General features: G+C 55.7%; 10 protein-coding genes across 10 annotated transcripts; 8 read left to right on the top strand and 2 right to left on the bottom strand.

Moving 5' to 3' along the window:
- Positions 1 to 296: 296 nt before the first annotated feature.
- On the top strand, positions 297 to 1,570 carry D7B24_005929 (uncharacterized protein; the record flags this gene model as incomplete). The annotated part of the gene is made up of 2 exons (XM_028640073.1): positions 297 to 774; positions 825 to 1,570. The coding sequence occupies 2 exons, from the start codon at positions 297 to 299 to the stop codon at positions 1,568 to 1,570; spliced, it is 1,224 nt and encodes a 407-aa protein (XP_028498937.1).
- A 931-nt stretch (positions 1,571 to 2,501) lies between these two features.
- D7B24_005928 (uncharacterized protein) lies at positions 2,502 to 3,154 on the bottom strand (the record flags this gene model as incomplete). The annotated part of the gene is made up of 2 exons (XM_028640072.1): positions 2,502 to 2,926; positions 2,989 to 3,154. 2 exons carry the CDS (start codon positions 3,152 to 3,154, stop codon positions 2,502 to 2,504), a joined length of 591 nt encoding a protein of 196 aa, XP_028498936.1.
- A 394-nt stretch (positions 3,155 to 3,548) lies between these two features.
- RSM23 (37S ribosomal protein S23 mitochondrial) lies at positions 3,549 to 5,038 on the top strand (the record flags this gene model as incomplete). The annotated part of the gene is made up of 2 exons (XM_028640071.1): positions 3,549 to 4,186; positions 4,243 to 5,038. 2 exons carry the CDS (start codon positions 3,549 to 3,551, stop codon positions 5,036 to 5,038), a joined length of 1,434 nt encoding a protein of 477 aa, XP_028498935.1.
- A 1,947-nt stretch (positions 5,039 to 6,985) lies between these two features.
- MCM7 (Mcm2-7 hexameric complex component) lies at positions 6,986 to 9,670 on the top strand (the record flags this gene model as incomplete). The annotated part of the gene is made up of 4 exons (XM_028640070.1): positions 6,986 to 7,351; positions 7,406 to 7,542; positions 7,602 to 9,525; positions 9,581 to 9,670. The coding sequence occupies 4 exons, from the start codon at positions 6,986 to 6,988 to the stop codon at positions 9,668 to 9,670; spliced, it is 2,517 nt and encodes an 838-aa protein (XP_028498934.1).
- A 999-nt stretch (positions 9,671 to 10,669) lies between these two features.
- Positions 10,670 to 14,354, top strand: PEX1 (Peroxisome biosynthesis protein pex1; the record flags this gene model as incomplete). The annotated part of the gene is made up of 2 exons (XM_028640069.1): positions 10,670 to 10,786; positions 10,836 to 14,354. The coding sequence occupies 2 exons, from the start codon at positions 10,670 to 10,672 to the stop codon at positions 14,352 to 14,354; spliced, it is 3,636 nt and encodes a 1,211-aa protein (XP_028498933.1).
- A 235-nt stretch (positions 14,355 to 14,589) lies between these two features.
- D7B24_005924 (uncharacterized protein) lies at positions 14,590 to 15,876 on the top strand (the record flags this gene model as incomplete). Its single annotated transcript, XM_028640068.1, has 1 exon — positions 14,590 to 15,876. The coding sequence occupies one exon, from the start codon at positions 14,590 to 14,592 to the stop codon at positions 15,874 to 15,876; it is 1,287 nt and encodes a 428-aa protein (XP_028498932.1).
- A 1,341-nt stretch (positions 15,877 to 17,217) lies between these two features.
- D7B24_005923 (uncharacterized protein) lies at positions 17,218 to 17,771 on the top strand (the record flags this gene model as incomplete). The annotated part of the gene is made up of 2 exons (XM_028640067.1): positions 17,218 to 17,224; positions 17,281 to 17,771. The coding sequence occupies 2 exons, from the start codon at positions 17,218 to 17,220 to the stop codon at positions 17,769 to 17,771; spliced, it is 498 nt and encodes a 165-aa protein (XP_028498931.1).
- An 810-nt stretch (positions 17,772 to 18,581) lies between these two features.
- Positions 18,582 to 19,768, top strand: RPC40 (DNA-directed RNA polymerase core subunit rpc40; the record flags this gene model as incomplete). The annotated part of the gene is made up of 2 exons (XM_028640066.1): positions 18,582 to 18,629; positions 18,689 to 19,768. 2 exons carry the CDS (start codon positions 18,582 to 18,584, stop codon positions 19,766 to 19,768), a joined length of 1,128 nt encoding a protein of 375 aa, XP_028498930.1.
- A 253-nt stretch (positions 19,769 to 20,021) lies between these two features.
- D7B24_005921 (uncharacterized protein) lies at positions 20,022 to 21,538 on the bottom strand (the record flags this gene model as incomplete). The annotated part of the gene is made up of 5 exons (XM_028640065.1): positions 20,022 to 21,094; positions 21,150 to 21,229; positions 21,279 to 21,284; positions 21,337 to 21,435; positions 21,489 to 21,538. The coding sequence occupies 5 exons, from the start codon at positions 21,536 to 21,538 to the stop codon at positions 20,022 to 20,024; spliced, it is 1,308 nt and encodes a 435-aa protein (XP_028498929.1).
- Positions 21,539 to 21,952: 414 nt separating this feature from the next.
- On the top strand, positions 21,953 to 24,965 carry TEL2 (telomere binding protein; the record flags this gene model as incomplete). Its single annotated transcript, XM_028640064.1, has 2 exons — positions 21,953 to 23,183; positions 23,236 to 24,965. 2 exons carry the CDS (start codon positions 21,953 to 21,955, stop codon positions 24,963 to 24,965), a joined length of 2,961 nt encoding a protein of 986 aa, XP_028498928.1.
- Positions 24,966 to 25,050: the final 85 nt, after the last annotated feature.

Raw genomic sequence — 25,050 nt, 5'->3', positions numbered from 1 at the left:
TCTCATCTTCCTCCATCCAACCTAACTCATTCCTCCACGGGAGAATACACCACCAGCGCCTCCCAAAGTCATCTGTCTAAGAAGAACAAGCCCAAACCATTTGGATTACTGGGACGGACCAAATCAGCCCGTGACAGGAGCTTCCTACTCCCAGTCCCAAAGAGCACCGCCAGACGATCCACTCCCCAGTCCAGGCTATAGAATCTACGAGGGCACCTCTAGGCAACAATAGTCCAGGCCTCATGGCGCGACCACAGGGGGCCGATAGGTCATTCAGCAGCAACAGCACGAACAAGATGAACTCCGCCGCAAGAAACAGGTCAGAAGACCGTGCTCCGCCTCTACCACAACGAGACCAGAGTAACAAAGAGAACCAGCGTGACAGAGAACCGTCGCGACAACACGCATCACCTTCTGTTCGCGACAATGGAAGCTTCTTCGGTGGGCTGAGGAACCTCAAAGCCGCAGACATGATTAGCAAAGGACTATTCGGCAAGAGCATACGTAGTGGAAGCACTACGGAGCGGGAGCCCATCATTGATGACGAACATTATGTTTTGAAGGTCATCAACCTCCCTTTAGTGGAACAGACCCGGAGGACGCGCATATCACGGAAGCTGGAGGATTCTAGGGATAAGACCGAGTTCTGGATGCCAGCGTTTCCCTGGCGCGCGATTGACTACCTCAACTACAAGGGCTGCGATGTTGAAGGTCTCTACCGAGTTCCGGGCAGCGGGCCTCAAATCAAGAAGTGGCAAAGGAGATTTGATGAAGGTTTGTCTGACTGGGATCCCCTTGCGGAATCGAAACTAACTGGCGTCTAGAACTGGATGTCAATCTGTTTGAGCAGGACGATCTGTACGACATCAACATTATCGGCTCCATGCTCAAGGCCTGGTTGCGCGAGCTTCCCGATGAACTCTTCCCCAAGGCCGCTCAGGAGAGGGTTGCCAAAGAGTGCGCTGGTTCTGACAAGGTTCCTCAGTTGCTGATCGACGAACTCTCCAACCTCTCGCCCTTCAACTATTACCTGCTCTTCGCCATCACCTGTCATCTCAGTCTCTTGCTCGCACATTCAGACAAGAACAAGATGGACTTCCGCAACTTGTGTATTTGCTTTCAGCCGTGCATGAAGATTGACGCATTCTGCTTCCGGTTCTTGGTTTGCGATTGGCGCGAGTGCTGGAGAGGCTGCAAAGCTGAGGCGAGATACATCGAAGAGGAGTACCTGCTACTGAACCAACCCCCTCCACGGGGTGTCTCCGAGTCACGCAAACCTGTCCCCGACGAGCAGCTCCCGGCAACCAACGACGAGCGTGCGGTCGACCGGGCCGTCTCGTCGTCAGACAGCAGTAAACAATCGAGTCAGAGCCAGGACCAACAACCCAAGACGCGGCTGAAGAAAAAGGCCCTACCACTCTCCGACTCGCATGGCTCTAATGGTAGCGTCGGGTCCAACTTGACCATGTCGACAACGCTCACCATTAATAGCGACCAAGATACCCCAAGGGGCTCAGGAGATCTTCGGCCACTGTCGCCCATCAAGCCACTGTCGCCCCTCGGTTTCTGAGTCCCTGCATCCCCTGGATACGCGTCTGTTTTCTTGTCTGATTTTCTACTACAATACCCGGGCGGCATTGCATGTACATGGCTCAGCACCAACACAACGACGACACGACGCCTGGCTACTGTATTTCTGATGGCTACGACGATTCGGGCAATACGTGTTCAGCTCACTCGCATCAAAGGTGTATCCTCTGCTCAAGGCTTAGCTGCAGCGTCGTCCACCGTTGTCTTGGCCTATCCGAACTCCTCGACGGGGCGCTAGACTATGTGCACTCACGTAGTGCTGGCTTTGTGATTTCTGTCTCCTCCCTTCTGGTCTCTTGGCCGTGCGTGTTTTCTAAAACTGCGTTTTGTCACGAGAGTTTAGCGATGTTTCTTCATGTTTGGCAAAGGCGCGCGGATAACAGAGGAGCGGTGTGCATTTGGAGAATGCTATACAATGCGTGATATTGGGTGGCACGAAAAGAGCGAGCGCATGCAACGTGAGGTTGGGCGGTCTGTTGATGGATTTATGTATAATACAACATGAGGAGTTGCTGCGGAAGCTGGTGGACGGGATAATGGCGGCATGGGGGCAACTATCCGAGCCTCCCTCCTGGTGGTGGATGAATCGAGATGAGCCGATTGTCGTCTTTCGTTGACCTGTTGGCTACAAGTGACATGTTCTACTTGATCACGTTGGCTGCACATCATGCCTCGGCACGCTGACGCGGACTGAGATGTAGATGGACAAGACGATTTTGCTGGTATCAGAGCAAGCCTTTGAAGGATGAAAAACCGGGGTACATTTTTCCCGTCCCAACGCCGAAACACCGCAATGCCATCCATCCCATGCCGCCGCCTACATGCGCCCATTCGCTGGCACCCTCCTCTGAGGCAAGCGCCCTTCCGGGGACGGCAACGGCCCTTTCTCCCTGCCGAGCAGCGACCACGACCTATTTCTTCCCCGTCTGCATCGACTCGCGCGCGTTCTTCCTCTGCTTCCGCTCGTTCCTCCTGACCTTCTCCTTCCTCTCGCGCCGCCCGTCGCCGCGGATCTCGGTGCCGGCCTTGCGCTGCGCCTCGGCGGCCGGGTCGACCTCGACGAGCCAGTCGTTCTCGCCCTTCTTGTTGAGGCCCTTGTATCCCCACTTGCGGGCCCACTCGCCCGTGTCCTCGTCGAAGGCGAGGTTGCGGCGCTGCTCGCGCGTCTTGGGCTTGATGCCGCGCTTGGCGGCGAAGCGCTCCCACTTTGTCGGCTCCTTGGCCTTGGGCACAGGCAGCTCGCGGGGCAGAGGGGTCGAGGGCGGGGGCAGGGTCAGGAGGACGCCATCGGCGGTGGCCGTGATGGGGCAGGCGGTCATGAGCTGGTTGATGATGACTGGATACATGTCAGTATTGTGGACACTATGAAGTGTTTGGTTGCTGGCAGGGACGTCGCACCCTGGGCGCCATCGCGGGCAATGCTGGCAAGGTCTTCCTCAATGTTGGACGAGGTGATCTTGAAGGGGTTGGGGTCCGTGGCCTGGAGGAGGCCGAGGTCGAAGTAGTACGGTGTCGCACGGTCGACAGTTACGGAAAGCTTTGCTTTCGAGTCGGTGGTCGCCATTGTGAAGGAGGTCGTCGTCGACGTTCGGGAAAAGAGCTCTTGACGGTACGCCGGTGGTTGGTTCAGACGGGCAGCCGCGGGCGGCGGGCGGGCAAATGGTCGTGAACTTTTCTGGGACTGAAATTTTGGAGGGTCGAAAGTGGTGATAAGATAACGAGACGGATCAGCTAGCGCCGAATTACCGGCTGAGCTGCCACAGCCAATGGTCGGTCAGTATTGCGGCGCTCCACCACGCGATCCGGGGGTGCACCTATCGTCTCGAGATTTCCTCCTCAACGTCCAAGCTGTAGATCCAAATTCTGGCGTCCGAGCCTCGACGAGCCACCGGTCCGACCCCGAATGGACTCGTAGCACCCCCAATCGACATCCCCTACGATCTAGAAACTCGGCCACAATGGCGTCTGTCAACTGCACACGGTGCCTGACGCGGCCAACCTCCGGCCTGCGCCTGGCCGACCGCATTACCCCCATCATCACATGGACCGCCCCCTTCACGACGACAACAGCCGCCGCCGCCGGGCCGTCCAAGGTTGTCGGCAATAAGCCTCGCCAGGTGATCGGAAAACACATCCGCAAGGGCAAGGTTGGCCAGAATTCCAAGAAGAAGCGCGAGGTCGTCCGCTTCAAGAAGCCCGAGCCGGGCGAGCGCAAGGCTTTCCGTAAGCGTATCCAGCTTAGCAACAACAACGCCGCAGTCGTCACAGGCTTGCCCGTCGCCGATGCCGCCGCCATGGTCAGCAAGGAAAACCTCGGTCGCATCATCGGCATGCCCGACAAGCTCATCGACCAGCTGCGCGCCCTCGAATCGTTCAAGACTACGCAGAACTGGGGCCTGTTCCGCAAGCCGCACATGCTCGTCAGGAAGGAGACGGTGCAGATGATGGAGAGGTTGAACGAGGCGGCGGCGGAAAAGCAGACGCTGAGCACCGTCTTGACGGGTGAGCGCATCTCGGGCAAGAGCTTGCTGTTGATGCAAGCGATGTCCCACGCCCTTCTCAACAACTGGGTCGTCATCCACATCCCCGAAGGCGAGTACTCTCGACCCCCCCCCCCCCTTCTCTCTCTCCGTTTGGAATATCTACTGACAGCTCAGCAGCCCAAGACCTCACCAATGCGCACACTGAGTACTCGCCCGTGCCTCAGACAACCCCCGTCGAGTTCACTCAACCCGTCTACTGCTTCCACCTTCTACAGACGATCATTAAGGCAAACCACGACATCCTCGCCCAGTACAAGGCCTCGAAGAACTATAGCCACCTGCAGCTCCTCCATCTCCCTGAGGACCCCACGCTCGCCGACCTCATCACTGCTGCGAAGGAGCCTGATTACGCCTGGCCCGTCCTCAAGGCCCTCTGGTACGAACTGACTGCCGTCCCTGGCCGCCCGCCCGTCCTCCTCGGCCTCGACGGCCTCTCCCACATTATGAAGATCAGCGAATACCGCGACCCGTCCTTCAACCTCGTCCACTCTCACGATCTGACCCTCGTCCGCCTCTTCACTGACGCTCTCTCGGGCAAGACTCCCTTCGCCAACGGCGGCGCAGTCATTGGCGCCACGAGTCGCAGCAACGCTCCTCGCTCGCCGAGCATGGACCTCGCGCTCGCCCGCTCGTCCGCAGCCGCCGCCGGCAAACACTTGCCCACGGCAGACCCCTACCGCAAGGACTATGATGCTCGCGTGCACGAGGTCCTCGAAAAGGTCGACGTCTTCCACGTCGATAATGTCTCCAAGGCCGAGGCCCGTGCCGTCATGGAGTATTGGGCCGCCAGCGGCATGCTGCGGTCTCTCGTCAACGAGACGACCGTCACGGAGAAGTGGACGCTCGGTGGCCAGGGCGTCATCGGAGAGATTGAGCGTGCCGCGCTGCTGCATTCGCGCATTTAGAGCGGCTTGTCACTCTGTAGAGTTAGATGTACCATGGTCTCTGGCATGTATACTGTATCATATGGATGGTTTCTGTTTCATCTCGTTCGTCTTCCTGCTTTCAAGTGATATGTCATTAATGTGCTGCTCTGACGATGGAGTTTGCCATTTTCCCCCTTGCGACAAAGCTCTGCGGCGAATTAGCGACTTGGTTCTTGTTCCGTGTCGGTTGCGGATGTTTTTCGTGCTAAGCTTGCGGTGTTGATCTGACATCAATATCGTGCTACATGTCGTTGGGTCCCTGTGGTCATGTTCAGGGGACAAATTTCATCACTGTCACCCCCATGCACACAGCTCTGTGGAAGGGCCTCAAGCCCCCTGTGCAATGACCTCGAAGTCGACACATAAGATGACGACAGCCAGTTCGGCTATGCCATAGCTGCTCCAGTGTTCTACTGGTATCAGAGACAGCTGGGAAAACACTCAAGACTTGCCCACAGTCCACGATGCTGCTCAACTCCACTACGAGCCGTATGAAGATCTTCATTCCCTTTGCCCCCTTCATGCCGTGCTCCATAGCCACAACCAGCTTTTCGCTTAGATTATCTCAAACACACAAGCAAAATGACATAGAAACTAACGAAAGGGGTCTGCAAACGAGGAAGGAAGGAATTGTACCTTTTCTAAGTACACTCATAGATGGTGCGCAGATCCTGGGAAACCGGTTGACGCGCATTATGAACCGGGGCTTTTCAAAAGTGCATCATTTCGATCTCGCAGTACAACTTCAATTTCATCACACAACAGGTTTGAGCCTGGGCCTTGATTGTGTTGCGGTAACCAGGGCATGCGTTAGAGGGTGCTCGTACTTGAGGCATCATGATAGTGGAGAGCTGCAGCGCCCGCGATCTGCTTCGAACGCCTACTCCTCTGAGTTTGACTGAAGAGGAACCGCTCTAACAAGCGCAAAGTATTCTGCATCATGTATTGACACTCTTCTCTTGCAGCATACCTTGTAGTAGACAGGCTTTACTCCATGATATACCTAGTCGAACAGACAAGATTGAAGGCCAGTAGCCGTGCCCACAGACGGATGCTTCCAGTTGAGAAATATTTATTCAGCCTTACTCGTCTAGACGGGGTCTTGGGACTCTGTTTCAATATCTCCCTGCTGTGCTCCCCCTCAGGTCCTTGATGATGTGTGAGCAGACTTTCAACCATATCACGTTATATGCATATAAACCCCCGATGGCCACCAGCGTGGTGCGGCTTCAGATGTGACAGGTACACATGTCTGATCCAAATACTTCTACAAGCCGAGATCACGCGATCCATGCCCCAATAGACACGAAAATAACTGGTTATGCCAAATTTATGAGTAATTCCTCGCGCATTCGCCGCCCTTGTCAATTCTGCCTGCATGTGTGATCATCTTTCCCTGGTGAAAGATGACATATAACGCGAGGCGCAACGCTGGAAGCTAGCCAAGTGAAATGACTACAATGGTCATTTTGATAGATCTTGTGCTTGCAATCGGGGTCGAAACCGTTTGAAGGCAATTTGACCCAGGCCCAATGAGAATGGGCAGCCGGAATACCTTAGACTTCCATACCTTACCTTACAAAGGGGGAGGATGGTAGTAGCCACATTCGTGGTCCATCTTTGGCTTAGTCACAATCCTATTAAACCTGCAGTGGTGGGCGCCTTCCCACGCGACGCGAGAAAACGCGTCTTCTCGCGTTACCAGCATTCCAATTTGTGAGACTGGGCAACCCCCTGGCAACCAACAACCAGCGACGTCCATCCAATCCATCCCGTCCTCCATCCCGCATCTCAGCCCCCCACCGACAGAGCTTCTTGCGACGCGCATTTCTCCTTGTTGCATTTGGCATCGCATCGAGCGGCTCCATCTCCTTCTCTGACGGATCACAAGCTCTGCCGACAGTATCTGCCCATCCACAACTCACGATGGCGCTCCGTCAATTCAAGGCGCCAGTCCAGTACGAGGCACAGCTCGGTACACTTCCCCGCGATTCAGCATTGACATGGCGACAAGTACTGACTACAACCACTGCAGCCGCCTTCGAGTCATTCCTCAAGGACTTCAAAGCCACTCCCGAGCAGACCATCACACATGCCCTCGGCAACGTAACAATAAATGAGGATGACTTTGACGAAGATGACGATGTCATGGAGGACGACGAGGTTGCGGAGGAGAGGCGCCGCCGCCAGAAAGAGGCGCGCACTCCCCAGCCAAAGTATCAGATTATCCTGCAAGAGCTGGCAGATCGCAAGATCAACGAGGTCATGCTAGACCTGGACGACCTTCACGGGGTCAGTATTTCCCAATGCGCTGTGCATCGAGCAATGAACTCACACAGAATCTAGTGGGAGAAGTCATTGGAAGCCGACACAGGCGAGCGCCTCAAGCTGGTCGAGTCGGTCGAACTGAATACCAAGCACTATGTCGAGATTTTCTCGAGAGCCATTGACTCGCAGATGCCGGCGCCAACGAACAAGGAGTCGTACGTCTGGCCCCTCGCGACTCGACTGCTCCAATTATACATTGCTGACACGTGAAAAGCTTCAAGGAAGACGTTCTCGATGTTGTCATGAGGCGGCGAGAAGAACATAACCAGGCCATGGATGTGGCTGTCGCGAATGGCGATCTTCCTGCCGCTGCCGAGCGCTTCCCCGCAGAACTGACGCGCCGCTACACCCTGGCTTTCAAGCCCCGGACCCAAACTGTCGATCACGAATCTAAGGCCATGGCCGTCCGTGACGTCCGCGGCGAGCACCTGGGCCACCTCATCACGGTCCGCGCCATCGCAACCCGAGTGTCCGACGTCAAGCCTGTCGTCTCCGTCAGCGCCTACTACTGCGAGGGCTGTGGCAGTGAAATCTTCCAGCCTGTCACCGACAAGCAGCACACTCCCTTGACCATGTGTCCCTCGGAGACGTGCAAGAAGAACCAGTCGCGCAGCCAACTGCAACCATCATCGAGAGCGTCCAAGTTCCTCCCCTTCCAGGAGGTTAAGGTTCAGGAAATGGCTGAACAGGTTCCCATTGGCCAAATCCCTCGAACACTCACTGTTCTCTGCTACGGTTCCTCCGTACGCAAGGTGAACCCTGGCGACGTTGTCGACATATCCGGCATCTTCATGCCCACTCCCTACACTGGCTTCAAGGCTATGAAGGCTGGCCTCCTCACCGACACATACCTCGAGGCTCACTACATTCTGCAGCACAAGAAGGCCTACTCCGAGATGATCATTGATCCCGCGCTTGTGCGGAGGATCGAGCAGTACAGGCAATCTGGACAGGTGTACGAGCTGCTTGCCAAGTCGATCGCTCCCGAGATCTACGGTCACGTTGACGTCAAGAAGGCTCTCCTGCTGCTCCTCATCGGTGGTGTGACGAAGGAGGTCAAGGACGGCATGAAGATTCGTGGTGACATCAACGTCTGCCTTATGGGTGACCCTGGTGTGGCCAAGTCCCAGCTGCTCAAGTACATCTCAAAGGTCGCGCCGCGCGGCGTGTACACTTCTGGTCGTGGTAGCAGTGGCGTCGGTCTCACGGCCGCCGTCATCCGTGACCCAGTGACTGACGAGATGGTCCTTGAGGGCGGCGCCCTTGTGCTCGCCGATAATGGTATCTGCTGCATCGATGAATTCGACAAGATGGACGATAACGACCGCACGGCTATCCACGAAGTCATGGAACAACAGACCATCTCCATCTCCAAGGCCGGCATCTCCACCACTCTCAACGCGCGCACCTCGATTCTTGCCGCAGCTAACCCTCTTTACGGCCGATACAACCCCCGCCTCTCACCTGTCGAGAACATCAATCTCCCCGCCGCCCTTCTTTCGCGTTTCGATATCATGTTCCTGATCCTTGACACGCCGAACCGCGAGTCCGACGCCCAGCTTGCCAAGCACGTCGCCTACGTGCACATGCACTCTCGCCACCCCCCCGTCGCCGGTGAGGACGATGTAATTTTCAGCCCTCATGAAGTCCGCTCCTACATTGCCCAGGCGCGCACCTACCGCCCAGTCGTCACGGCGGGCGTCATGGAATACGTCAGCAAGACGTACGTCCGCATGCGCGAGGCCCAGCGCCGCGCTGAGAAGAAGGGCGAGCAGTTCACCCACGTCACGCCGCGAACTCTTCTCGGCATCATTCGCATCGCCCAGGCCCTCGCGCGCCTGCGCTTCAGCAACCTCGTGGAGCAGGACGACGTGGACGAGGCGCTGCGTCTGCTCGAGGCCTCCAAGGAGTCGCTCGCCGCCGACCAGGGCACTGGCCGCCAGAGGCTCAACCCCAACAGCAGAATCTACAACATGGTCAAGGCGCTGGCCGACAGTGGCGCATGCAGGCCTGACGACGCGGACGAGGACGACGAGTACGGCGTGCTGAGCTTGAGGAAGGTCAAGGAGAGAGTCATCGCCAAGGGCTTCACGGAGGACCAGTGGCTCGCCGCGCTGGAGGAGTACAACAGCCTCGATGTGAGTATACCCTCTTCCACCACACGTGACCCGATCGTACTGACACGGCCGACAGGTCTGGCAAACTGCTGGCAACATGACGAGACTCGTGTTCATCAACGCCTCTGGCAACGATGCCGAGCGTGAGGGCAGTGAGGATGCTTAAGGGGCGGGGTCCATGCACAGGGGCTTGTCTCTTTCCTGAGCCTTGCTTGGGGTGATGTTGACGGGTTTTGTTTTCGGGGGTCTGGCGTTGGGATAGGGAAATTCGATCTTTGTTAGGTGATGAGTAGCCTCTCCGTTGGCGAATGCATGTCGAGTAGACACGATTGCATTCCTTCTTTTGTTTGACCGCCGGGCCGTCGTCCGAAGCAGGTGCGTGATGGGCACGTCATTTTTTTGACTCCCCATTCTGTTAAGAAGATGATCCTCGGGCAAATGACCAGTCCCGCGCGTGACAGATTCCAGCGCGCTGCCTACGGAACAATTAGGCTGTGTGCGAGACACCAGCCAAGGCTAAGAGCTTTGGTTCTCTAGTATGCGGACTTCCATCCCAGAAAAAGAATGCAATGCAAAACCAAACCTAGCCCGATCATATTGGTGCATCCTCATGTGCCACTCACTGCAAGTAGTGTTTGCATGTAGCAAACCACCCGTAAACCAGGATGCCATCAAGACGCTCCACAATCCGGAGGAGTAGAGCAGTAGTCGTCAGAAAGAAGAGAGCCACGAAAAGCGAGCAGAGAAGTGGAAAGTGGGCAGTGTCGATAAGTCTTGGGTACCTATCCTAGGTACCTTACCTATCCTAGGTACCTTAAAAAAGGTAGATGAAGATGCCCTGACGACCTGTATCTTCAGTGGCCGTCAAGGGGATGGGAGCCGTAACACCGAGTTCGCTGACTAAGACCGGGGTCGCTGCCTGTACCCCGCAGAACCCCAAGCTGCAGGCAGTCTCAGGACCCACTGCTGCTAGCCAGTCCCGAAGATGCCTCGGCGGTCGGCACATGCAACCGGTCGTGTTCTGCATCGCAAGGTTCCGACTCGAAGCTTGACTGACGATCACCACGAGCTTGAACGCGACGTTTGCTTGAGCATGCCTCTTGCTTCAAACACCGACTCTTAACACTCCAAAACAGGGCGCTGTATCACCCTGCCATAACTCACAATGGCACCCCGCAAGAACGCCCAATCCACACCAGCCGAGTTGTCGCTCGTTCACCTGCGCAACTGTCTCGTCAACCTCCCCTCCTCGCTGGTCTCCCTCTTGGTCAATATCAATACTGTATGTTACCTCAAGGGCAACAACAGGACATTGCGCTGATACCTCATAGCCTGCTCAAAATGTAGTGGTCGAGCTCTCCTACCGAACCCCCCCGTCGGGCGGTGCCCATTCCACCCCGCCGCAGTCCATCTTCGTCGGCTGGACAGGCATGCCCAGCAAGCGCAAGGTCACACCCGTTGTTGGACGCGACGGCATCAATGGCATCAGGGGGAACCCATCCTCTCGCGACCAGGACATTGGTCTTGTCGAGATAGACGCGACCCTCGCCAATACCCTCGGCCTGACCGACGGCCAGAAGGTCACAGCCTCGATTCACGTCGACCCTCCGCTGGTCCACACCATCAACCTTGAGCCTCTGACTCCCGAAGACTGGGAGATTATTGAGCTTCATGCCACATTTCTGGAGCTCAACCTCCTTTCCCAGGTCCGCGCACTGCCGAATCCAGCCTTCAAATCCGCTTCAGGCCAGCCCGTGCCAGCCCACGCCTTGACTCTGCACCTTTCTCCGACCTCCACCGCGCGTATAAAGACAATCTCCCTCGACCCTCCTCCGCCAGCAGACTACCCATTCGCCAAGATTTCTCCCGACGCCGAGGTCATCGTCGCTCCCAAGACCCGCCCGAAAACGACCCAGTCCTCGTCCGAGAACCGCAGCGTTGCCAGCACGTCCAAGTCGCGCCGTAGCGGCACCAGCTCCGGCCGTAAGAAGAGCACGCGCGAGCGCAAGAACAAGATCACCCTCCGGGGTGTCGACAGGAATACGTGCCTCGACTGGTTCGAAGAGGAGGTCATGGCGCCTGACTTCAGCATCTGGGTCGACCACGATCTACTGCATGCGCGGGGCTTCAATGGCGTCAACTATGTGCTGGTGACCGTGCTGCGCGAGTCTGGGAGCGTGGCGAACACGACTCGCCCCCAGGCGGACGACCCAGCGCCGGTGACTTCGCATGTGGCGACAAAAGTGGTCGCCCACCTGCGTGCGTGGGATGATCCGCCGGACAGCAAGCCTGCTGCTCTGTCATCGCCTCTATGCGCGGCCTTGGGCTTCACCGGCATGGTTGGTGGTATCATTGAGATAGAGGCAGCCTCGCAGCCTGTGGGTCGAGACGCGGTGCAGAAGCTCGCTGTCTATCCTTTTGCCACATCCAAAAAGACGAGCGAGGGCCTCAAGTTTGGTTCGGAATCCAAGGCCGAGAAGGAAGAAGCTGCAAAGACGTTCAGACACATCTATGCGGGCTCTCAGAAGGCCTCGTCACTCCTTGCGGGTCCTCTCACTGATGGCACGCTGTTCGGGTTGTACGACGGCCTCGAAAGCCCCCAGGGCTGGGAGGGTGGTGTCATCAAGTTCGAGCCGGCACCGAGCTCGCCTGACTCGAAGGAACCGGGCAGGTGGACCCTCGGAATCAGCGAAAAGACTCCCATCGAGTTTCAGGCTCCTATTCCACGCCCCGCATGGATGACCGAGGACAGCATTGCGGAGCCCCTGCCTTCATACGATGGTCTCCTTGTTAGCATCGACAAGCTGCTGCTGGACCTACAGTCCCACCTGTCGAACCTATCGACGAGCCTCTTAACCGGTGCCTCGGGTTCCGGCAAGACTTCCGTCGCAAAATACGTGGCGCAGAGGCTGCGCGAAGACTCCTTTTTCCACACAACCTATTTCTCCTGCAAAAAGCTTGTCAACGACGAAAGCCGAATGGCCTCCATCAGAACAACTCTGAATCAGCTGTTCCTGACGGCCAGCTGGGGGGCCAAGTTCGGCGGCAAGGCTGTGATTATCCTCGACGACCTCGACACATCGTGCCCCGCAGAGACGGAACTCCAGACAACGGACAACGGTCGCAGCCGTCAGGTCAGCGAGATCATGAGCTCTATGGTCAGGCAGTATTGCAGTGCCGAGAGCGGCGTAGTGCTCCTAGCAACAGCGGAGGGGAAAGAGGCGCTCAACGAGATCATTGTGGGAGCAAATGTCTTTCGAGAGGTTCTGGAGCTCAAGGCGCCGAATAAGGACGCGAGACGCCAGGTTCTAGAGGCCATCGTCAAGCAAGAAGCCGCTTTGCCTGATAATGATGCGGCTCCCTCACACGATGGAAGCCGGCCTACGACGGCCGATGGCAGCGCCGCGGCCGAAGACAGCAACTGGATGGACGGCGCCAGCCAAGGCAGTCGTGAGAATGCCAAGAGAAAGACTGGGCGTTTCATACTGGACTCTGATCTCGATTTCCTGGACATTGCTGGCTTGACTGATGGATACATGCCCAAGGACCTAAGCGTTGTCATCGAAAGAGCGCAGAACGAGGCCGTGATACGGTCGGTAGACAACTCCTCTAAGCCGAACGCCAAGCTTGGTCCAATTCGCCTGGCCCGGCTGGACTTTGACAATGCTTTGAAAGATTTCACGCCCACATCGCTTCGCGACGTCTCGCTGCAGAGCTCGACAACCACCTTTAGCTCAATTGGCGGTCTTCAAGAGACACGACAAGTGCTTCTGGAGACGCTGTTATACCCCACAAAGTACGCGCCGGTCTTCGAGAAGTGCCCACTTCGTCTCCGTTCAGGTCTACTTCTCTACGGCTATCCCGGCTGCGGTAAGACATTGCTTGCGAGTGCGGTAGCAGGCGAATGCGGCTTGAACTTCATCAGCGTCAAGGGTCCTGAGATCCTCAATAAATACATCGGTGCATCCGAGAAGAGTGTTCGAGATTTGTTCGAGCGAGCATCAGCAGCCAAGCCGTCGGTTCTCTTCTTCGACGAGTTCGATTCGATCGCACCCAAGCGTGGCCACGACTCCACAGGCGTGACAGACAGGGTAGTCAACCAGCTCCTTACCCTTATGGACGGCGCCGAAGGTCTCTCGGGCGTGTACGTCCTCGCCGCTACCTCGAGGCCAGACCTCATCGACCCGGCCTTGCTTCGTCCTGGTCGTCTCGACAAGTCCCTCCTGTGTGACCTCCCGACCCTCGAAGACCGCGTCGACATCCTCAAGGCTCTTTCTCAGCAGGTCAAGTTGGACCCGGAAATGTCAGAGTCCGATGAGGCTTGGACAGAGATTGCTCGTCGCTGCGAGGCCTTTTCGGGTGCCGACCTTCAAGGCCTCATTTCCAACGCGCAACTCGAGGCCATTCACGATGTGCTCCAAGATGATAGCCATAACGAGCCTGTGGCGAACGGCAAAACAAACGGCGTCCACAAGGCTGAATCTGTTCCGAGCTACGTGCAGTTCCCCTACTGCGAGCCCGAGGAGCCGTCATCTACGTCCTTGATCCAGTCGAACAAGTTCCACGAGAGGGCAGCTATCATGGCCAAGCTTGAAGGCATAAAGCAAGCGCGCAAAAGGGCGAGGCGTGCGCAGCAGCCGGAAGCGGTCAAGGCGGCGGTGGAGGACAAGGAAGTCGTCGTTGGGTGGAAGCACCTTGTCAAGGCGCTCGTGGAAACCAAGGCGTCGATAAGCGCGCAGGAGCGCAACAGGCTGAAGAGAATATACCACGAGTTCGTCGTGGGCCGAAGCGGAGAAATGAAGGATGGACAGCCTAGCATGGAGATTGGGGGGCGGAGCAGCTTGATGTGATGTACGCGAAACCGATGAGTGAATTGGATATTCAGGTGTTGTTATTGTATTATCTGATCATACTGATCGGTCTCGTTAGCTGGCTCCTTCCTTGCTTCTGAAATTCTGGACGCGTCACGCCTTCCTGTTCGATCCTACGTAGTCATACGCCTCGGATGCCGTGGCTGCCCCCCTCGACGTAGACTCAACACTTTCGTCTCTTCCTTGACGTAATTTCTTGATCACCAAAATTACCATGGAATCTGGTATTGAGCTTGGTATCGAGCGCGTTGGCGATGGCCGCTATTCACTCCGTCTTATTCCAACGAAGAACGGCCAGGACGTCTATCTTGAGCCTGCGGTACGTCTGGGCACTTCTTACCCCTCTCATCAATCTACTGACTGGCATTCCCAGCGTCGCTCTGAAGAGGAAGTCCGATTAGATGAACGCAAAGCTGACCACCTCATCGCCAAGCTTCTTAGCGAGGGCAACTCGAATGAAGCCACGGCCGGAAAAGTCTTACAACAGCGTCGCGCCCAGCTCACGAACAACCTGTCGCCGCTTGAAAAAGCATCGGAGGCTCGCGAATGGCTCAGTCAGGAGTTGCGGGAGAGCGTGATTGTGCTGAGTGCAACTAAATCTAGCTCGATGAGCAGCGGGACCTGGGATCCTCGAACTGATAACCACATCGTCATCGCGGCCATCACAGGAGAGGAGAAACGACGGCAAGCGCAGCTCGCCGCTGAAGGGCACACCCCGAAAAGCCAAAGAGATAGCCAGCCAGATGATAGTACTGACGGGGTCCCCGACAGGAGTAAGACTACCAAGAGGTCTCCAGTCCAGATTACGCCTTCGAGAAATGGTTCACAAGCACCCCTATCCCCATTCAATGAGTATGTTGCCATTCAAGTTGGCGAACGTCTCTTCCAGACGACTCGCACAACCCTTCGAAAGTCACCTCTCCTCCGCAACCTCATCTCGCAACATGTCGCTTCGCGTGCAAATCCCCTATTTCTCGACACCGACCCTGCTACATTCGCCGACTTACTCGCCTACTTCCGCACAGCCCTCTACCCGCTCTTCTGGTCTGCTTCAGCAGGCCACAATCTTCCACGTTATGCATCTTTACACGCCGCAGCACGTTATTTCCGCGTCAGGGATCTCGAGTCGTGGCTAGCGCGCAAGGCTTACCTTTCTGTCGTAACTGTCGACGTCCGCCTCCGCAAAGCTGAGGCGCTCGGCCGCCAGCCGTTTCACAGGCAGCATATCCTCCAGGGCCACCAGACTCTCACCGTCGGGGCGGCAGTTGCAGGCCGCGAGGTTGTGTGGACGTGCCCTGCTGGGAACGGTGAGCATGATGGAGACTCCCTAATGTGCGAGGTTGAGGGCTGCTGTGGGAGCATGATGACGAACAGTGCCAAAGATCGCCCTGAGCAGAGGGTTCTGATGGATGTGGTGAAGATCATCACGGAAGAGAGAACGTATAGTTTGGACGAGAAGATGCTATGGTCTTGGGAGGACGAAGGTGAACGCGGGCAGTAAGATATCCGAGAGTGTGTCAATGATGCTACATTATGTACGGAGATATGGCTAGATACCCAGAGAATGTAGGAGTACGCATAATTTGATGCCCAGAACTAGCGGTGCTGAGAGACGATGTGCCTTTGATCTTCGAAACTAGACTTGTAAAGCCCGCGTATCTACTTGGCTCGGCGAAGTTTTGTCCTGGTGCTCGGGGGGTTACTTCTTGCGAAACACATCATCAATAGTCGCACCCACGGCCAACTAAAAGGCATGACCATTAGTGCGTCGTACGGTCACGGTAAACAACTCTGGTAGCCAGCAGATTTCATGTCAAAAGTGATGTTGACTCACCCGCTCTTCACCCAAACTGTATCCCCTGGCAGCGAGCTCCCGCCTCCATTCCCTGCCCAGTGTACAGCACCTTATAACTCCAGGCAACCAGCCCTTTCTCCAACAGGGATCACCGTACCGTGACGCATGGTGCAGTGGTCCCAGGGGTGACCCTAAATAAATACCCAAAATCGCATCCCCCTAACTGTGATGGGCGCGCAGGCCAGAAAGCGCGTGGAGGGACGGAGGGTTCAAGACCGGCACACGGCAATAAGGAGAAATCCTTTTTGCTTTTCTTCTACATCAACTACTTGCTGCTTATCACTTGTTTCAAGCCCCTCGTGTTTAGTCATATTCTTTTCTTTCCCACCACAATAGATGATCTTCTTCGTCTCACCATGCGATGGACCTTACATGTTTGTTTAGGAGGGCAGCCCCTATGCATACTGTAGGAAGTCTGAAGAAGCGACATACACTCCAAGTGCAGTTGAATTGCAGAGCTTCCTTCCTCCAATACGCCAAGCATCATATTCGCGATGATGATGAATTGCGACGAATAGAACCGGCTCAGTACACCAATGCGGTGGCAGACTGGGCTTCGCGATGCGCTGGACCAATTTTTCGATTCGTGATCATTACAAATAATCAAGGAATATGGTCGAAGACCCGACACTTTCAGTTTGACTTTCTAGCATACGAGCTTGGGAGGATAAGGTTGGATTTACGATCAATATGTACTTAGAAGCAGCCATCGCTATGGAGCATAAGGTAGATGGCCAGCATAACAGGACCCACCTCAACCCCTGATCGACGTGCGCAGGACACCGCGCGTCAGTCGTAACGGCAGGGGCAATCGGCTTGTGAGACACCTTGTGTGTCGACGCCAATGCCTACTTTCGTTGGCCAAAAGACGTCCACAATTCATATTCAGCATCACTCTTTGAAGACAGCATCACCCTTTGGCTGAATTAGAGCATACCACATTATCCCCGACATCTGAAGTAAACATAGCATTGTAATCCGGCAACCATGGCTAGTACGTCACGTCGCGCCACTTACTTCTCCAGCGTACACTCACTCACACTGTCCCAGGCTTTCTCAACACTTCCCAGAGCCTCACTCACATCACCCCAATCCCGTCCCCCGCCACACGCACTGATGCTATTGCCATGCTCCACGACCACGAGCACGTTATACAGTGCTCCCCCGCCATGTCCAAGTTTGAACTCATCACGAGCCCTTCTCCTGCCCCGCTGCCCGCGGGCATCACGCCCCTCGGCGACACCAAGTGCTATCAGGTCACAGACATCGTCCACGCGTTGCCCGCGGGTCTTTGGGACTCGGACATTGTCAGTACCTACGAGTTTACGAACCTCGCCGGTGGGCTTTTCGTGCGGATTCGGAGTCCCATGGGCATCGTGCTCGAGACTGTGTGGACCATCGAGGGCGAGGGCGAGGGGCCGGAGATGAGAGAATTTGTGACGATCAAGTGCTCAAGGCTTCTCGTGGGGACCGTCAATGGGCAGTGTGAGGGCAACTGGAAGGTAATTCATGCCAAGATGGTCGCGGGACTTGGGAAATGAGTCTTGTGTTGTTTGCAGTCGTCATGTCTGTCTGTCCGTCTGTTTTGTGAGCGAAGGTGTTGTGCGACTGAATGAGAGTACCACTAGAGACGATATTGGTACAGTCCATCGTTTTGATGTGAGGAAACCATTCTCGAGAACGAAGGGCCCAGGTGAGGATTCATAAATGATATGGCGCTGGAGTCGATGTCGTCACTTGCCATGGCTTGAATTCGGCGCGCAGTTGAACCGTCAAGACGATGCCGAACAAGATTATGAGCTCGTCTTCTTCGAATTGGTCTGTTCAATTGAAATGGCAGGAAGCTTGTTGGTCGATCGAACAGCAAGCGACATCACTCCAGCGTCGAAGCCCTACGGGTTTGGGATCGAGCTAACCAGCCAAAGTCCTCCGAACAGATTTTGGCAACGAGGCTGAAGCAGCGACGACGTCTCCTGGATATGAATTCGTAGCTCTATGCAAAACCTTGGACGCAAATAGTCCAAATATACTATTCGACGCTGTTGCATTTCATACCATCCAGACCGATGACGAGTTGACGATGGAGCCACCGTCTGCGGCATCCTAGTGTTCTGCCACTGGGCTGGTGGATGACGTAAGAAACTGAGAAACTGTTGTATCCAGAGTCTTTCTCGCACTTTGGTGCCCCACCAGACAAGGTGCCTGTACCGCGAAAGATCAACGTACGCCAGCGTCGATTGCGCCGATAAGATAACGCCCGTCTTGAGGGGTCCCAATCGAAAAATTTCCCAGCGCATCCCGAGAGCTTCGTCACCAACACCCACGGCGCCCAGCACCACCACACAGATACCATGGCTCCATACGTGACGCCCACCGCTGCTGAGCTGGAGAAGCGGAATGTGAGTTGTCACAAGAAATCTGCATGACGAGCTGTTACTGATTGCGCCTGCGCTATTAGACAGTCAGCATTGAAAAAGAGGTCGTCTACGATGTAGCCTCCACCGACTTCCCCGGCAACTATCCTGGTGAGGATAACAGCTGGTCGCTCGACACGTTCCGCGAGAACTTTCGCGTGCGTTATCACCAACTCTCTCCCTCCGAGTCATCCTTCTCCCTCATTGGTGTCGACGCCTCCATCGCCAATGCGCTCCGTCGCATCCTCATCTCCGAAATCCCCACCCTCGCCATCGAGACGGTTTACATCTATAACAACACCTCAGTCATCCAGGACGAGGTCCTAGCACACCGTTTGGGTCTCGTTCCCTTCACAGCCAACAAGGCAGGCCTGCGCGACTTCCTCCGCTGGCGAAAGAAGAACCCCGACGGCACCCCCGGCGACATCTTTGACTACAACACTGTCCAACTTCGCCTCCGTATCGAGTGCACGCGCAACCCTGATGCCGCGCCCGGCGAGATCGACTCGACCAAGGCTTTCCACAACGCCCACGTCCACGCCTCCGACATCGAGTATGTGCCCTCGGGACGCCAGCTCGAGTACTTTGACGGGCCGCTCAACACTGTTCGCCCTACGAACCCGGACATCCTCCTCGCCAAGTTGCGTCCTGGCCAGGTCCTCGAGATGGACATGCACATGCACAAGGGCATCGGCTCCGACCACGCAAAGTTCTCGCCCGTCGCCACCGCCTCCTATCGCCTCCTTCCCACCATCACCATCACCCGCCCCATCCTGGGCGCCGACGCCGACAAGTTCGCCCGCTGCTTCCCCGCCGGCGTCATCGGCATTGAACGCGTCTCTGCCGATGAGGCCCGCACACCCGGCTCCGGCTACGAGGGCCACGAGGGCGAGCGCAAGGCCGTCGTCCGCGACGCCATGAAGGACACCGTCTCGCGCGAGTGCCTGCGCCACGCCGAATTCCAGGGCAAGGTCAAGCTCGGCCGCCGCCGCGACCACTTCATCTTCGCCATTGAGGCCGCCACTGGTCAGTGGGACAGCGACGAGCTGCTTCTCGAGGCCATCAAGACGATGAAGAAGAAGTGTGCGCGTCTCGAGCAGCAGGTCATCAACATGGTCAGGTGATGCATGTACGGGGCTTTGATACAGGTGGCGCGGCGGGACCCTTATTGTACATACCCTTTCTTTTTTACAGGTAGAAATCCGGTGTTTTGCTTGTTTTCTGGCATGGGGAATGGAATGGATTTAGGAAGACCAAAATAAATCATGATACCAACGTCCCATCGTCATATCGTCCAGGCCCTGTCTCGGGAGGGAAGTCATCTCATCATGTCATCTATGTATAGGTGTCCATTCCATGCGCAGCGCAAGACCTTTCTCAAGCGTTCTTGTTGAACCGCAGGAAAAAGTTAAACTCCAGAGGGAACGCGGGATCTGTCACCACTACGTTCTGCCCATCCACAAGCTCGAGCTCCTCCAGAGTCTTCTCGAGGTTCGGCCTCGTCTTCTCCTCCAGCGACGGGGGAAACTGCATGTACAGTGTCTTGCCCTCGCCTCGGAGGGATGGCTTCTTGAGCTGCGCCTCAGGCCGCACTGCCAGCGAATCCACCAGCTCTTGCAGCGTCATCGTCGGCTTGACCTCCAGTGGCCGTGCCTGCTGGCCGCACACGGGACAGTCGTCCTTCTTCTCGTGCTTAAAAGTGTATGTGTAGATGCTGTCGTTGCCAGAGTACATCATATAGTTCTCTTCCATGCCGAGCGGAGGCGCGGCCGAACTGGCAAGCTTGAATGCCTCGTTGCAGCAGGCGGCGGCAATAATGGCATTTGTGGAAGCAATGGCGGGTATGATGTTCTTCACAACGCCTTGCGTTGATGCGTACGTCACGCCTGTGATGTTGAACTCGTTTGCGCGCGCGAGTGCCTTCTGGTACAGCCATGTGATGTGTTCCGGGTCGTCCTTGTCGAGCTGAGGGAAGGGCCTCTCTTTTTCCCACGCAATGACGTGCGCCCACTCGATGCAGTGCTCTGGCTGACGGGGAATGGAAGCGATGGTGCAGAGCGGCACAGCTGCTCTCGGCGCGTGCATGTCGAGCTGGCACTCGATGCAAGATGTGATGGAAGGCACAATGACACGCGCCTGTCCCTTGAAGCCCTCGGTGCCGCCATCAATCATGGGGATCAGGCAGTCTGCGTCCTCTCCCTCCTCGGCTATGGACACCAACATGGCGTTGATCCACCTCCGTGCTTCAATGCTGTCCAAGCCGCAAATAACAAACTGGAACTGCTTGTAGAAGTCGGTGTCGAAGTCCTGGATACGACAGCTGTGTGCCGTGATATGGACGCCCCTGACTCTTTTCATGACAAACTCGGCTGCGATATCTGCCTTGTACTTGCCAACGTCAGACTTTCGAAAGAGGAATTGTCGGTTGAGATTCGAGATGTCGATTGTGTCTGCACGGAGGTCAGCCAGGCGTCCCGGGGCTTTCACCCTCACGGAGCACCTTACCCATATCAATCACGTGTATATCTTTGAACTTGGACATGGCGAGATTTTTGAGAATTTCGCATCCCAAACCTCCCGCACCACTACTTCGGGTTAGCAATTGGACAGGGAAGGGCATGACGGGTAACGAACATGACCCTGTACAGTTGTTAGCATAGTATGACGACCTCAAGCGCAAGTCGTCACGCACAAGACTTTGATTTGGTCGAACTGGTCGATCGCCTCTTGCGTACCAGCAATTGGATCGGTGAAGGGCCCGGGGTTCTTGCGGATGGTGTCGAGGTAGGTCCTACGACGGAACTGTCAGCTCCAGTTTGAGCAGATCAGACCGCGGGCGCATACCATCTTGCTGTTTCATCAACTGGCCTTGAAGCCACTTCAGCTTGTGCCATATTGATCTGAAACTTTGTGTGATTGGGAAGGGCTGGATGTAATGACAAAGGCCGATGCTGGTAGTCGCCGCATCTATAGAGGGGCAGCTCTTTGTGGTTTCGGTGAGCTCATAGCGAACCCCAGCTGATGCAGCTCAGTGAAATGGAGTCATTGCTTATCGATTAGCAATGCGCGCTGTAGGAGGTGGGGCGACTGACATCCCAGGAAGTCACCAAACGCACGGTGCGAATGGTTAACCTCACTGCCGTTTGACGAAGGAACAGCTCGTCTTTTACAACAAGATACACCGTAAGAGCTGCTTCTTTCCGATATCTGGAGACTGAACCAAAACTTTGCGCAATGATACCCGCGCACGTATCTCAAACACCGGTCAAATCACGAGCCACGCTGGTACACACTATCTCAAACAAGCTATGGACGATTTCTTGACGCCAGTCAGCCAGACATATCTGAAGCCGAGGGCGTCTGGCTCTCCGTTCGGACTCTCTCGGTCGCCCAGCTCCGCTGATGAGGTCAACAAGCTCAAAACCTCATCTTCGGATGGCACAGTTCTTGAGAAGCTGATGAGCCAACCGGACTATGACACCTTGATCTCAGCCCTCAAGCTGGCAAGTCGCAACAACAAGACCGCAGACCCGACCTCCGAATCTGCCCGGGTCATCCAAGTTCTTGTCTCTGAGATTATCCCGAACTACTGGCCGGTTCTTAGAGGTGGAGATGCCGAAGACCTATCCCTTCTGCTGAGATGTCTCCGTAACCTCACGGGTGTCAATGCTCTTGTTGCACGGGTCAAGGCATTGACACAGGAATTCAAGGCTGGTGGACAATCAGTCAAGAGACCCGACATAGCCATGAATCTCGATATTCTGCTTCAAGTCTTCACAAACATCCTCGATGGAGATCTTCAGTTGATGGCGCTTTGGTCATCAGGTCTGCCGCATCTAGATAATCCCGTTCGGAGGAAGGCTATGGCCCATGAGCTGGTAGGCTTCTTCGCTGGCGGGAAGTTAGTTTCCATCGCAGCCGAGGCACAATCCATCTTGCAAAAGGAGCTTTCCGCTCACAAGAATGCCTGGGTGTCAGATGGATTGCTCTATAGCAAGTGGCTAGGAAGAAGCATTGTGGCTTGGGTGTCAAACGGTCCATCTTCCGATGATGAAAAGCTATGTGCTGAGCTATTTGTTCGCGGACTCCGGCTAGGATACTCGGAGCACCTGAACAAACATCTTATCCAAGATCTACTCCTAGGTCCGGATGCCAGCGCAAACGCCTTCGTGCGTCTTTTTGGCCACTTCTCGCAGCTTGAGCAAAAACGCATGCTTTACGCGGTTGTCAAGTACCTTGCAGACACACACTTGAATCCATTGGGTTCATCCGGGTCCCCTGAGGCGAGAAAGAAAATATCGGCAGCTGCCGGTGTCCTCGGAAAGCTTGTGGCGAATAACGATAGCAGAATGAACCATCTCGTCTCATGGCTCACAAACTCTACTGGTGCAGGACTCGGCGAGGCCATCGGCATCCGACGAGCCGTCGTGGCCGTCGTCGGAAATGATAAGGAGTGCACAAGTCAGGTCCTAGAGAAGAGTCTCAGCCAATTCGGTGACCAGCTCTATATTAAGCACTCGCCTATGCTACAACAAGAAGGTACCAGTCCAAAAGAGGCCTGCAGCCTACTAGCTGAGCTGACATGGTCTAGCACACGCCCAAGTATTGCTCCTGATAGCGGGTTACATCCATCGAGCTTCGGCTGTGAAGCTGAAGATGATTATGAGATCCGGAAGTTACCTTCAAACAATCTCGAACCGCTTAAATTCGACTCAGGTGAAGGCTAGACTACTCGGCATGGCAATTGGCGAGGCATTGTCTTCATTGTCCGACACGAACCAGAACAAGCTCGAATTCAAGACAGATGAAATGGACAGCGAGGAAGCAAAGTGGTATAAGTCACTGCCCACAATGGCCGACGAGGTCGGACCAGTCGAGCCTCTCGTCTCAGCTTCAGCTGTGAAGCCTGAGAAGCCAAACTTCAAGCCAGCGCCAGCTAAACCAATTACTCGACGGGCTTTACCTCCTAGGAACACTGGTTTCATTATCGAAGAGGTCGAAGATTCCTCTGAGAGCGAAGACGACGACCTCATGGTGTACAATAAGCCAGATGACGACGCTGAGGATTCCGACGAAGATGCTACCCTTGTCCGGAGGGATAAGCCTAAAGCTCCCGTGTACATCCGCGACCTTATCACATATCTTCGAGACGACAATAACTATGACAAGCAAAAGTTGGCTCTAGAAACATCCCCTTCATTGATCAGGCGAAAGGCAAATTTCGGCTCCGAGGTCAGCGCTCACGCCGATGAGCTTGCGTCCCAATTAGTAGGTCTTCAGGACAAATTTGACATTGCCAATTTTTACGAGCTCCGTCTACAAAGCATGATAGCTCTCATAGTCGCACAGCCGAAGGTGATGGCTCCCTGGTTCGCCAAGACCCTTTATGATGGCGACTACTCCATTTCTCAACGAGCATCCATTCTCATCGTGCTTGGCCTCAGTGCCAGAGAACTATCAGGGCACGACACCTCGGAGTTCGCCGCTGCCGCTTCATTCCCCTCAAAGCGTCTGCCTGAACGCATGGAGAGGATGTACCTAGAAGAAGCATCTATCCATGCAAACCGACTGGAGGCTGGCTCAGGATCCAATCTGAAAGCGATCCCGGCAACCGCTCTGGATAGCATCGCCCAGGATCTCACCTCTTCTTTCCTCGCTCCTTTGGCGGCCAAAGCCGCCGATGCAGCCACAGGTCCAGACGTTCTCAAGCTATCCTCGTTCACCTCGCGCCTTAACGCTCAGGGGCAACCTAAATCGACAGCCAAGCCAAAGCCGCGACTCCGCTCCATCCCCAACACGATTGCCTCCCTGATTGCTACCAACTTCTTCTTCCCCTTGACCGCTCGCCTTCAGCACGCCCTTCGCTCGCCAGCCTCCCATCGGCGCAACGCTCCTCTCTTCCAACCGCACCTTCTTTCTTTGTATCTCAAGACCCTTGCCGTCCTCATACACGCGGCCGGTCCCTCGACCCTTGCCCTCCCGCAGATGACCGCCGAGCTCTGGAATCTGATCCTTGGTCTGCGCGCACAGGCAGCTCCTGATCTCCCCACGACGCATGCCCTGTTGATCGCCCTTGCTGCCTTGTTCGAGGTCAATGCTGCCGGGTCCTCTGATGGCCTTCGCAAGCTCTGTGCCGACATGCCCCGCGAGATCGTCGAGACGCAGGAGTGGGTGTCCGGCATCTTCAATGGCACCCGCGGCGACGACGGCGGCCAGGAGAATCAAGTCAAGATGCTGTCGGCCGGCGTGCTCATCACGCTGCAAGAAGCCATGGAGCGCCACCGCGCGCTGTTGATGGGAGACATGATTGGGTTCACATAGGATGAGTTCAGAGACCAAATATAATAATGTCATTCTAATAGAACTTCGCTAACGCCTCGCCTGTATTGGTACTCATTCCTGTTAT

Source organism: Verticillium nonalfalfae (genome assembly GCF_003724135.2).
Source record: "Verticillium nonalfalfae strain VnAa140/NRRL 66861 chromosome Unknown scaffold_4, whole genome shotgun sequence".
NCBI classification, from domain to species: Eukaryota; Fungi; Ascomycota; class Sordariomycetes; order Glomerellales; family Plectosphaerellaceae; genus Verticillium; species Verticillium nonalfalfae.
The sequence above is the reverse complement of the archived record's forward strand: the minus strand, read 5'-3'. Positions and strand labels throughout refer to the sequence as shown.